Source organism: Trematomus bernacchii, unplaced genomic scaffold (assembly GCF_902827165.1).
Source record: "Trematomus bernacchii unplaced genomic scaffold, fTreBer1.1, whole genome shotgun sequence".
Taxonomy (NCBI): Eukaryota; Metazoa; Chordata; class Actinopteri; order Perciformes; family Nototheniidae; genus Trematomus; species Trematomus bernacchii.
In genome coordinates this window covers 3,286,855-3,300,737 of record NW_022987869.1, presented here as the reverse complement: position 1 = coordinate 3,300,737, position 13,883 = coordinate 3,286,855, and the positions used below count along the sequence as shown (strand labels likewise).

Below are 13,883 nucleotides of genomic sequence, written 5' to 3'. Positions count from 1 at the left end.
TGTTAGCCAATGTGTTTGGGAGGGGGAATGCCAGCCTGTTTAGTACCTGTGTGGTGAGAGTGATCTGTAACAGGAAGGTGAAAGAGCTGAAGACTACGAGGAGAATTTCTCTGCGCCAAGGTCTGCGCATCTGTCCAGGGAACATGTCAATCATTGATGATGTTAACGTTTCCAAACCTGCAAACTGACACAAACAAGCAGACAGAAAAGTAATGAGCCTAGCTGGGTTTTCACTATCATTCCATACATGGCTAGTTTCATTTCAACTAAAAGATGTAGGAAGTATGGGGCCTTATCTGAATGCTGGAGGTACAATCACCATTGAAGCCTAGGTGTTATGCATGGCATACTCTCAATGTTCTTACCAATGACACAAAGACAAGAAGTATTTTTGGGATAATGGGTCTTGCAAAATGTGGTCACTCCAAATCTAACTCTCCCACAGAAACCAGAAGAAAATTATGTCGCACAATGTCTGGTTCAAAGAATGTGTTACACATGGTGCCTGTCAAGTGAACTGGTGATCTATTGCTTTTGCTAAGAAAACTACAGGACACATGGACCATTTGCTCCAGTGAAGTTGCTGAAAAATGGCTTCCGATCTGGTACTCCCCTCCAACTTCCTCTGAATCTCTTGCGAGGACCAAATACCAGAGAGCTAGCTCGTGTCCTCCGCTGTCCACTGCTGTTGAAGTTTGCATTCATGATTTTGTCGTAGTGTATGCTGCTGAATAAAACGTGTGACTTTTTGTTGTTTTTCTATTTAGACCCGCCCGCCGCCGACATAAACTTGATGTATTCTGTAATTGGTTCTTGATCCTCAGTTTTTGGGTTCAAATAAGAACTATTTTCCAGGGCCGGCTGCTGTGGAAACGATAAGAATTGATTCGCAATCAGGCACTAGCTCCAAACTGGCCCTGGAACCGGTTCGGTGGGAAAGGGGTATCAGTGAGACTAATCTCAACGGAGAGCTGCAGGAGTGGCCCATATGAGAATAAGCTTCCCTCTGAAGCAACCTTCCTTGAGAAAACTTAATTAGTTAGACAATTGTGGTTGGATGATTTTGGATGAACACTAAGACTACTTTTAAACGACAAGCCTGATGGTGCGTTCACATCGGACGCATCGCTTTACTCGCAGAAGTTTGACCAAGGCTGTCAGTTGTGTCTAGTCGCGTCACTCCAACAAGACGCCCGGGTGAGGAGGCGGGGCATACAGAAATGAATAAAGCAGCGACTGTATTCACCATGCCACAGACATTCTGTGATTTGTACATTAATAACTTCTCTCCAGTTTCTGAACAGATATGAGGAGCTGTGAGCTCTGTGTGCTGTCACCCAGAGCCAAAGGCTGCTGTTTTGGTTTTCTGATTCAACGTCAGTGACGAGAGTCAGAGATTCTGAACGCTGATTGGCTTTTTGCGAGACAACATCACGCAAATTTGTCGCTCGAGTTGAAACATTTCAACTCTCGCCAATGACGCGCCATTGGCGCCATTCGCGCCACTGCAGTCTATCCGCGTCTTTGCATTGACTTTACATGTAATCGTGACACACGAAAAAATCGCATCGCGTTTTGTGTCAATGTACCTTTCGAGCTCAATTGTGATTCCTGCTCAGATCCATTTTTCTTTTTAGGCTTTGTTGTCTTCTTTTTCTTACCTTTCTGTTTATTTCTGTGTGAGTGCAGGAGGGTAACGGAACGGTATGTGTACTGGGACAGTTATTCTTCTAAAATAGATGGAGGGTTTCAGCCATATTTCAATATTTTTACGACGACCTCAGTCTTACAGTAGCGTGGCCTAGCAACAGCTAAAGCCTGGTACTGCATGCTATTTAGCTTAAGCTAGTTAGCAGCCAAATGCCTCCATTCTCTACAGATGACTTCCACAAACTTCTACAGAAGATGGCCGTGTTGGAAATGAAAATGCATCGGTTGGAAGTTAACGTGGAAGTGAATGGACTAGGTTTGAATGACACCACTTTACCAGTGTTGCAAAATAATGGACAAAGGCATGCTAACTCACAGCTAGTTAGCAGCTACAAGGATTCCAAGGAACAGGAGGGCTGTGTACCGGGTAATACATCTACAAGTGGTAGTCCTCCCTGGAACTCTCTGGGTGCAAAGCCTAAGAGTAAATCATTTCCATGGGATTTGGGAGGACGAATAACAGGCAGAGCCCAGCGCTCTGAAATCTGGCCTGTATTGTTATCACCGAGGAAGAGCGCCTCTTCAACCCCTATTCATACTAGGAAACAGCCGTGGACAGCTGCTAAAGGGAGAACTACAAACAATCTTCCTAAACCACCAAGTGTGCCAATCCAGAACAGATACGCTCCGCTGACCCAGAAACGGAGATCTCTTTCTGATGACCTGGATAACCTGTCCTCTTCACACAGCAGGGTAAGGACCAATAGCTACTCCAAAAGTAAAAGGCTAGAGGGAAAGCTAACGACTGGGCCTGAAACTCTGATTGTGGGTGATGTCTGTGTAGTAAGAACAACACCAAAGTACTCTGTTTTCCCAAGGATATGGTCTCTGACTTGGCTGAGAAGATCCTGCATATTGGGGCTGAACATCCGACTGTGAAACATTTGGTACTGCACATTGGAACAAATGATGTTGTGAAACAACAGTCAGAAGTGCTGAAAGAAGAATTTAAATGTCTGTTGGAAACTGTCAGATCTCTAAATGCGGAGGTGTTCATCAGTGGCCCTCTACCGCCAGTCAGAAGAGGAGTGGAGAGATTCAGCAGATTGTTTGCACTCACGTGACTTGCAACTGCCTGTACTGACCATTCTGTCCATTTTATTGACAATTGTAACTTTTTCTGGGACCGCAGACATCTTTTTAAGGCAGATGGAGTTTGTCTGAACAAGTCAGGAGTGAAATTGTTTATCTCGAACATATTCAACTGCCTGCGTCATCAATCTGTTCCCTCTGCCAAGGACAAGCAACAAGAGGAATCAAAACAAGAGAAAGACACAACACATCGCGCAGAAAACCTTGAAGAAGTATCACTGCACCGGCCTGAGGAATGTCTTGATTATGGGAGACCTATGACACAAATGGAGGAGTCTCCACCACCCCTCAACCCCCCTATCACCTTTGAGGATACTCTTCCTTCACCCCCCAGCTCTCTCTACTCTCCGTTCACCCTTTCACCCTCGCCCACCCTCCTGGAGTTCGACCACATGAAGGCGATACGCAGGATTGGCAGCATGTCCTTTACCCCCGCCCCTCAACGACGCCCACCACAATCACAGAAGCAGAGACGCGCACCATCTCCCCCGTCTTCATCACCGTGCCTACGTCAACCCCCCCCCCCTTCAAGACAGCATCTGCGGTCTCCGAAGCCTGATAAGAATGTGTGTGTACAAAACGCAGCAAAATCTAACTGATAAGTGCTGGGTCCAGGCTCAAGGGCGTATGGCACTCTCAACTCTTTCCAGGACAAGCCGGGGCCCTGCCTGCCAGTAGCTTTGCCGATATCTGTGTTGATAGGTAATAGATTGAGAGCATTGAATCAGCTTAGAAACAGGAAGCGCTCAAACGTTTGTGTGAGTTTATCAAATTTAGCAGTGATTCCATGTCAGCCACAGCTTGTCACAAAAAATCTGACTGATAGTGTATTTAACGAACTTAAACTAGCTTTATTAAATGTCAGGTCTTTGGCAGGAAAAACGTTTTTAATCAATGATTTTATCACTGAGCACAATCTCAATTTTATGTTTTTAACAGAAACTTGGATTGAACAAAATAACAGTGCAGCTGTTCTTATCAAATCAACACCTCCCAACTTCAGTTTTATAAGTCAGGAAAGAATGCATAAGAAAGGAGGTGGAGTTGCTATTTTGTTCAATGATTCCCTTCAATGCAGAAAGACATCTTATGGGAACTTTGCTTCTTTTTAATATGTGGCCCTTCAGCTGAAATGCTCCTCTCGAGCTCTGTTCCTAATTATCTATAGACCACCCAAATACTGTGCAAGCTTTTTTGATGACTTTACTGAACTGCTGTCTATAGTGTGTATTGACTTTGACCGTCTAGTCATTGTTGGTGATTTTAACATCCATGTTGACAACCCCCAGGACAGAGGGGCTAAAGAACTGTTTTGTGTTCTTGATAAATATGGACTGACTCAGCATGTGACGGAGCCCACACACAATAAGGGACACACTCTGGACTTAATTATCTCAAAGGGTCTTAATATCTCTAATGTTGTGGTGACTGATGTTGCACTCTCTGATCATTCCTGTGTTTTCTTTGAGAGCTCTATTTCTGTTCACAAAAATGTTCAAAAAGAGGTAACCACAAAGCGATATTTAACTGAAAATACTAGGGAAATGATTACTCAGAATTTTTCTTCCACACTTGCCCCTGCTAACATCTCAGTAAATGAGATAGTAGATCATTTTAATTAAAGAAAATATCTCCATGGAGAAAGGCCATGACCGTGAGAACAGAAAAAAGAGAGTGTTGAAAAGCTGAACGCAGGTGGCGAAAAACAAATCTCTAGGTTCATTTTGAAATCTATAAAGAGAGACTTGGCTTTTATAATTTGCAATTGAAAAATGCACGACAGTCTTTCTTCTCTGACATCATTGCCAAAAACCAAAACAACGCACGTGCCTTGTTTGCTACCGTTGACAGACTAACAAACCCCCCAGTGTCAGTAGCCTCTGAATTTCTATCCACCAGGGCCTGCAATGAATTTGCCTCCTTCTTCACTGACAAAATTCAGAAAATTTGACAAGCAGTCAGTGCCTCTGTATCAGGTACAGCAAATGTTTTGTCCCTGTGTCCACTTCAAATCAATTCAAACACCATGACACAATTCCATCAGATTAATGATAAAAACCTAGAGGACATTATTCAACTTCTGAAATCCTCCTCCTGCTGCCTTGATATTATACCTGCAGGATTTTTCAAAAATGTTTTTCATTGCATGGCCTCAGATCTACTTCATATAGTAAACAAATCTCTTCACTCAGGTGTTTTTCCACAGTCCCTAAAAACGGCAGTCATTAAACCGCTCTTAAAAAATAATAATCTAGATGCTTCAGTAATGAACAATTACAGGCCCATATCAAACCTCCCATTTCTAGGTAAAATCATTTTACATCAGTTTTTCAACAGTTGAGTAATTTCTGGCATTTAAATAACTGTTGTGATGTGTTCCAGTCAGGCTTTCGTCCAAACCACAGCACTGAGACTGCTCTGGTAAAGGTCTTCAATGACATCCACTTAAACACAGACAGTGGCAGAACTTCAGTGTTAGTATTATTAGATCTCAGTGCTGCGTTTGACACTGTTGACCACAACATATTACTAGACCGACTGGAAAACTGGGTGGGACTTTCGGCAACAGTTCTAAATTGGTTTGAATCCTACTTAAAGGACAGAAACATCTTTGTTTCTATAGGTAAATACAAATCTGAGTTGACAAATATGACATGTGGGGTTCCTCAAGGCTCCATCTTGGGGCCTCTTCTCTTTAACATCTACGTGCTACCACTGGCTCAGATAATGAAAAAGTACAACATAAGTTACCATAGCTATGCGGATGACACCCACATTTACACAACCATTTCACCAGGAGATTATGCTCCAATTCAGACACTGAGTAAGTGCATTGAACAAATCAATGACTGGATGAACTTTCTCCAATTAAACAAAGATAAAACTGAGGTAATGGTTTTTGGAGCCAAGGCAGAACGTATAAAAGTTAGCGCTGAGCTTCAGTCTGCAATGTTCAAAACAACAGATAAAGCCAGAAATCTAGGTGTAGTCATGGACTCTGACCTGAGTTTCAACAGTCACATTAAAACAGTTACTAAATCAGCCTACTATCACCTAAAGAACATATCTGGATTAAAAGACTAATGTCACAGCAGGATTTGGAAAAACTTGTCCATGCTTTTATCTTTAGTAGACTGGACTACTGTAATGGTGTCTTCACAGGTCTCACTAAAAAATACATTAGAAAGCTGCAGCTGATTCAGAACGCCGCTGCTCGAGTCCTTACCAACACTAAGAAAGTGGATCACATCACTCCTGTTCTGAAGTCTTTACACTGGCTTCCTGTGTGTCAAAGAATAGATTTCAAAATACTGCTGCTGGTTTATAAAGCATTGAATGGTTTAGGCCCAAAATACATTTCTGACCTCCTGCTAAATTATGAACCATCCAGAACTCTCAGGTCCTCTGAGACTGGTCAGCTTTCTGTCCCCAGAGTCAGAACTAAACATGGTAAAGCAGCATTCAGTTATTATGCTCCAAATATCTGGAACAAACTACCAGAAACCTGCAGGTCCGCTGCAACTCTTACTACTTTTAAATCCAGGCTGAAGACTTTTCTTTTTGCCGCTGCTTTTAATTGATATATTCATATCTTAAACTGCACTGTAACTTTTATTATCTTTGCTTTTTATCTTTGCTTTTACATTAGTGTTTTTAAATGTCATTTTATATTTTATAATATGTTTCTTGATGCTCTTAATGTCTTTCATTTTTGTAAAGCACTTTGAATTGCCTTGCCTTGCCTTGCCTCGCCTCGCCTCATTATTTTTGGAAAGTGGAGTTTGATGGCAATCCATCCAACGTTTTTAAAGGTATTTTAGTGTATATTAAAGTGGTCGACTGACTGACCGACTACATTGCCATCATATTATATTAATATTAAATTCTCCAATATTAAATTCTCCAATGTATTTACATGTGTGTTCACTGATACAGTATAAACAGTTGCAGCATATCTTAAAGTGGACCTATCATGCTATATTTAAATGATATATTGTAGGGCCATACCTATATAAGGTATATTTATACGTTTCTGTTTTCAAAATACCAAACAGATCATGCATTTTAGCCATGCCTCATTTCGCTCTATGTGCTGTTTGCTGTCTACGGGTCTGATTCTGCTGACCCCGCCCCCCTGCAGGAGAGGTGAGCCGTGCTCTGATCAGCTGCTGGGCTGTCAGAAGAGGGGGAGAAAAATAGATCTCCGTCCTCTGTGTTTTATTATATCGAGTCGTTATTCATTTGTTTTAAAGCTCAATAAATAACAAAGAAGACCTTTGACCGGCATTTTTCTAATTTTGTCCGGAAGATTTCAACTTTAACGGACATCTTGACCGGCGAAAGAAACTGTAACTGAAACTCTGCCGCACGGTCCCCTCGTTCCTTGGAAGAGGCGGAGAGGTGGGTGTTTGTCATCTGCTGGTGGACTAACCGGAGAGAAATACAGTGCTTGCGCAAGCGTTTGCAGCGGGAGCAACGCTTGCCTCGGGGAGGGAGAAAAAAAAGCCACAGCGGAGAATAAACAGAAAGACCTTTGACCGGCACTTTTCTAATTTTGTCCGGAAGATTTCAACTTTAACGGACATCTTGACCGGCGAAACAAACTGAAACTGAAACTCTGCCGCACGGTCCCCTCGTTCCTTGGCAGAGGCGGAGAGGTGGGTGTTTGTCATCTGCTGGTGGACTAACCGGAGAGAATTACAGTGCTTGCCTCGACGGGGAGGGATTGCATTGCAGCGGGAGCAAACGCTTGCCTGCTTTTGTGGCAGACTACAGCGCCACTTACAGGCCTGGCATATGTACTACAGCATCTCCAGCGCTTTCGAGCGGCAATGGCCGGCCATGGCCCAACCCCACATTCCCCTGATAGGTGGAGAGTTGGCCCAATAGCCGTAGCGCCACCGTCCTGACGTCAGGACAGTGTTCAAATCTGGATCAGTTTTTATCAGATCCGTTGCAGCCCCTTTTTTAGAGATTTGGGTATCGAGGAAAATAGAGAGGGTTGTGTTTTCTGACACTTGGTGAGTTCCCTGGAACACCGGGGACACATATTCATGTATAAAAGACGTACAAAAGTGCATTTTGCATGATAGGTCCCCTTTAAATTAATCCTACGTGAAGGACACCAACCGTTTGTGGTGTATCTTACCACAGTGTCCAGTCCCAACAGAATGAGCATAATGAAGAAGCAGGCGGCCCACAGCTGAGGCACGGGCATCATGGCAACAGCCTGAGGAAAAGCGATGAATGCTAGCCCCGGGCCTGCGAGGACAGAAGAGACATTTTAATTGTTGTGAGGGCACTTTTGATTCTGAGAGAGATGGTAGAGATGGTAACTTTGCAAAATCGTACCTGATGTGACGACCTTTTCGATGGGAATGCCCTGTTTTTCGGCCATGAATCCGAGACATGAGAAGACTGCAAACCCGGAAACTAAGCTGGTGCAACTATTGAGCACACATAACCACACACTGTCCCTGCATACACAAACACAAAGCTCAGCATGCAGAGCAGAACTGAGTGGGAAAATGTACTGACAGTAATAGACTTTATGTTGTTGGGCGGACAATCCGTCCTTAGGTAGTTTTGACGTTCTTATTGCCCCTAGATGTATCTATATATGTAGTTCTAGTTTTCATCTTTGAGATTTATAAATGAAAGCAAAGCTACACTTCATCCGCTATTTCTTAGTATTGTTTGAATGCAGTCATACATTATTATATAACCCAGTACGTGGCAGATACTCAAAGAAAATAAAAACCCAATTAACAAAAGCTCCCAATATATTAATGGAGCTACTGATCACATGACTTACCTGTAACAGTTGTTTGTGACTTTGTTGTAGCTGCTCAATGTGATATGGGTTCCTGATGCGACACCATAGGAGAAGAGGACCTGGGCACAAGCCTCCATCCACACCTCATGAAGAAAGATTGAAAAAACACGTATTTAGGTCATCAGCGTTATATCAGTCACAGGAGGATCTTGTTTCATCTACCTTCTTTTGTGTATTCAATTCAGGTAGGTGTGAAACTGTGCAGGGTCTACCTGAAGGTCCGCCAGGCGAGAAGGATCTGGATACAGGTAGTAGACCACACCCTGCCAGGCCCCCGGCAGCGTCAACCCCCTGACCAGCAAGATGGCCAGCATCACATAGGGGAACACAGCCGTGAAATACACCACCTGAGATGAATAAAAAAAATCCTCTACGTTTATTATGTCACATGTTTGTAGAGGTCTACTTAATATGTTATACTGCACATGAACAATACAACAACATGAACAATGGTAGGAAGCTCATTTGAATTAAGAGGAATCAATTGTACAGCTGCCAGGAGATGCACATCCTGCACCTGCAGAAAGGTTGTAACGGGTAAAAAATACATTTATATAAATCCAAGGGCACAAAAACAGATAGAAAAAATTCATGTCATTGGAGTTCATGTCTAATATTTTAGAGGAGAGTGGACAATGTCTTTAATCCCAATCAAACTTGGAATGTGTACGTTTTCTTTGCAAAACTACAGATGGCATTGTTAGGAAAATATCACTCGTCACCGGCTTGAGCTTCAATAATCAGGATACATGTATTTATTATCCTTGCAAGAATGGAAGTAGTCATCACATCAATCAATTAATAAATCAATCAATCAATGTTTATTTATATAGCCCAATATCACAAATGTTACATTTGTCTCAGTGGACTTCACAGTTTGTACAGAATATCAGTATGACAATACGACACCCTCTGTCCTTAGACCCTCACATCGTACAAGGAAAAACCTCCAGAGAAAAACCCCACAGTTTAAAGGAGAACATGGGAGAAACCTCAGGGAGAGCAACAGAGGAGGGATCCCTCTCCCAGGACAGACAGACGTGCAATAGATGCCGTGTGTAAATCGAAGAGATAATACATTTTACAGCATAGGTAGACCAAATGTTTGGAAATGCATGTGTCTATAATAAGAAGATGAATCCACGAGGATGTCAACAATCCTGTGGGAGCCATCAGGAAAGTAGTATGATGAGAGTCAGGCAGGACCACAGTGACAGGTTCAGCCACGACTCGAAGTCCAGGACTCAGGATAGAGGATCCAGGACACATGATTCAGGATCCAGGACACATGATTCAGGGTCCAGGACACAGGACCGCAGCAACAGGATCAGCCACGACTCAGGATCCCGGCGTAGATAGACACCAAAAAGAAATTTGGGGGAAGCTGGGTTATTCGGAACATGAGAGTACACAGGTACAGACAGACAGAAGGAAGAAGTAAGGTGTCCCCCGACAGTCTAAGCCTATAGCAGCAAAACTAACGTGTCTATGTACATGGACTCCCTTAGGATAGGTTGAGGGAAAAGGGTAGCAAGTAAGAAGTAAGGAACAGAGGTGGAGAGGCACAACGTGTCTACGTACATGCACTTCCTTAGGATAGGGTGAGGGAAAAGAGTAGGAACTAAGATGTATGCGCCACATCTATACCATGAGCGCATTGCTCCTAAAAAGTTATTTTGGCACTGACACCAATCAACAGTTGTGCGTCGACTCGGCAGGGATCAAGGCACGTATATGCCTCTCCCTGCTTCCACCGTCTACACCAGGGGTGTCAAACTCAAATACACAGTGGGCCAAAATTCAAAAATCGGTACTAGTTGAGGGCCGGACTGGTTCAATGTTTATTGCATAACTTATTGAAATGAACTTATTGCACATATTAAACCTGGAACTAACAAAGCTTAAATTGTTGCCTATAAAAACAACATTAAACATTAAATAATCAGTTGCATTCATTTCTTATGGCTCTATCTGCAGATTTTCCGGAGTCATTTCTTATGATTACATTTTCCCACAGACCAACAACAGCTTCAAAAAAACCATTTCCCTCAAAGGAAAACCAAACATGCCCTGTTGTTTGCAAAAAGAAAAGTGCAGAACGAAACATCCATTAAACTCAGTTTGCTGCTCTGTGATGCTAGTTCAAGCCAGATACTTGGCATCTCATCTTGGGTGCAAGTTCATCAATGTTTGGGCTCAGGCTCTGAGCTGAGGAAATCCTCAGGATGGAGTGAAGGTGTGCGTGCAATATATCGGCGGGCCAGATCTAATAGTAATGGCGCGTTTCCACTACACGGCCTCGCTCGGCCCCGCTCGGTATGGCTGGGCCTCGTTAGGACTGGCTCACTTTATGGCGCATTTCCATTACAGTTTAGGAACTGGGGTAGTATCTATAGTAACGCAGTGTAGGCGGAGCCGTGACGTGATCTTCAGAGACCCCCAGAAAAACAACACAGCCGTTAGCTGTTAGCACTCAGAGCTCACAGCTCCTCATATATGTTCAGAAACTAGACAAAAGTTAAACAAGTACAAACCACAGACTGCCTGTGTCATGGTGAATACAGTCGCTGCTTTATTTATGTCTGTATAGGCCGTTGTTGTGAGTGTGGACGGTCGGAGCATATACTGCGTTAGCTTAGCCAATCTCCATTTAGAAAACAAGCATTTTAAAAGGTTTTTCCCCTGCCGTCTGTCTGCAGACTTGACAAAGCATTAATTCATGGTTTTTACTAACCGGTATCAGTATGTTGTTACTTCGGCATCATTTTGAAACGTGTATTACAATTAAATCACGGTCAAATATGTCCATCTTGTTGTAGTTGTAGCCCCCTTGCCAGCGATGCTCTCTCTAGTTTAGCATACTCAGCCCGACTCAGCCTCGTTGTCTCTGGCCCTAGACCCGCGATTTTATGAGGCCAGGAAAACTGTGAATTAGGACCCGCCGGCCGGTACTAGGCCAAGTGGAAACGCAACCAAAGACGGGCCGCTGACGTCACAGCCCTCTTAAACCGTGCTCCGCGCTGTAGTGGAAACGCGCCATAATTCAACATTATCCTGCGAAATTAAATCCACCAAGGGCCTTGAGTTTGACATGTGGTCTACACACACAACCAAATTACATCTATACCATGAGCGCATTGTTCCTAAAAAGTGTTTCTGGCACTGACACCAATCAACAGTTGTGCGTCGTCTCGGCAGGGATCAAGGCACGTATATGCCTCTCCCTGCTTCCACCGTCTACACACACCACCAAATTACATACCATCAGTAAGGAAAAAGAGTAAGAACTAAAATGCAGTGGCGGCCGGCCCATAGGGGCGCCACCCCCCCTCTTCCCACATTAAAAATAAAATAAATAAAAATAAATATTTTTAATTTTAATTTTTAATAAACAAGGTAAATATTATATAATTGGTATCAGTAAAATGTATAATCTACAATAAAATCTCGTTTAAAATTGTGTTACGATGTCTAAAGTTACTGATAAGTCACATGTTTCCTGCCTGGCCTTGCCCGTGTATCATTACCCTCTCTCGTCTGGGCGCTATGCACAGCGCCCAGACGAGAGTGCAGCAAGTGCAGCAGAAGCCAACTGTTGCTATCTTTAAACTATGCCGCCGAAACATAATTTCAGCCAATCAGCGTCGTCAAATCTGATGGTCACAGGGCGCCTACGTCAAGCGCCCGGTGCAGTCTGTGAGTTGTTTGGACTCGTATCCAAGGAGACAAAACAGGAAGCTGTCATACACTCTGGAATCAATAATTTTTTCAAAGTGACAGACACATTGGATTAACCTATGGATTAACCTTCAGCCGCGTTTTTCTCGTTTTTGATCAGAATAACAGCAAAAGGTGAGCATATCTCCGTGTTTTGCTACCTAAAGCTACGTCGTGTGATGTCTGTATTTGCTTCCCCTGTCACGAGTTCTGATTGCTTAGTGATGATACTTATATTTCTAGAATTATATATTCTATGAATGAATTCATAATTAAATCATTTTAAGTAATTTTGAGTGTTCCCAAAGCCCCGGTGTTCTGCAGTTTGTGTGGGCCTACTGTACTGTTGCACAGTTTATGCTGTAGAAACTATGTCCAGGACAAGGTGTTTGGAAGTTTTGGAAGATTCATAGCCAGCCACATTTTACCACTGCTAAAATGTATAGGTGAAGAGGCACAACGTGTCTACGTCAATGCACTCTTATTAGATTATTTTATCAACTATAAGCTTTATCAAAAAGGAAGGTCTTAAGCGTACTCTTAAAAACGGATAGGCTGTCCGCCGCCCGAACACAAACTGGAAGCTGATTCCACAAAAGTGGAGCTTGATAAGAAAAGGCTCTGGCTCCCATTGTACTTTTAGAGACTCTAGGAACAACCAACAACAATGCATTCTTGGAACGCAATGCCCTAGTACAGGGGTGGGGAACCTTTTTCCTCTCAAGGGCCATTTACATTTTTCAACATCCTCCGAGGGCCGTACAAATTATTGACCTCTGCTTAAAAATACTAAAATCACAGCCCATTCATTTGGCCTTTCTTTCATGTTGTGCAAAGAAAAAGCAACCTCTTAATCCAGATATCTTACCATGACTCGCGTATGCATGCACGTGCACGGTTGTGGCATGACCCCCAAAACAGAAAGATATGGACACAAGATGTGTGCAAATGTATTTAGTTTCTTATTCATGTGGACATGATTTAAGTGGGGGGGGACCTAACCTCCTCTAGGGGGGTCCGGGGGCATGCACCCCCGGGAAGATTTTTTTTTAAATGTTGAAGTTAAAAGCATCAATCTGGTGCACTTTGAGAGCAACATTAGGAGATCTATGGATACATCTCTCAACACCCATATGAAACAGACCTGTAAGCAGATTTTCTTTATGGATATTTTACAAATCACCTTTTAAACTGTAAAATTAATAATAACTTTTTTTTACTGTCATATAGTATTTTATACCTGTTTACTTTATTCTCTTGTTTTTTTATAACTATAATGATCATATAAAGATGTGCTTTTACCTCACTGGTTGGAGAAAAAGTTTCTTATATTCGTTAGCATAGCTAGCTAACCAGATGCTAATAACAACAAAGTTATTGACTGTATGATCAGTATGACAGATGAACAGATCGCCAGTGGGCTTACAACTAAGACACAGCCACGCAAAAACTGCGGCATGTGTACGGCTCCTTATGGGTACTGCAATTTGTAAAGTCCCGGCCCGGAGCGGCGTTCTGGTGCTCTCCT

At 42.9% G+C, this 13,883-nt stretch overlaps 1 protein-coding gene across 1 annotated transcript in view; it reads right to left on the bottom strand.

The window, feature by feature from the left end:
- Window positions 1–13,883, bottom strand: part of LOC117469341 (sodium- and chloride-dependent betaine transporter-like) — a 42,035-nt gene that overhangs the window by 13,336 nt on the left and 14,816 nt on the right. The window contains exons 6-10 of the mRNA XM_034113772.1: window positions 8,851–8,985; window positions 8,618–8,721; window positions 8,155–8,279; window positions 7,952–8,064; window positions 47–184 (exon numbers count right to left, since the gene is read on the bottom strand). Of these exons, the coding sequence (XP_033969663.1) occupies window positions 47–184; window positions 7,952–8,064; window positions 8,155–8,279; window positions 8,618–8,721; window positions 8,851–8,985 (615 nt within the window). The remainder of the gene's footprint in view (window positions 1–46; window positions 185–7,951; window positions 8,065–8,154; window positions 8,280–8,617; window positions 8,722–8,850; window positions 8,986–13,883) is intronic.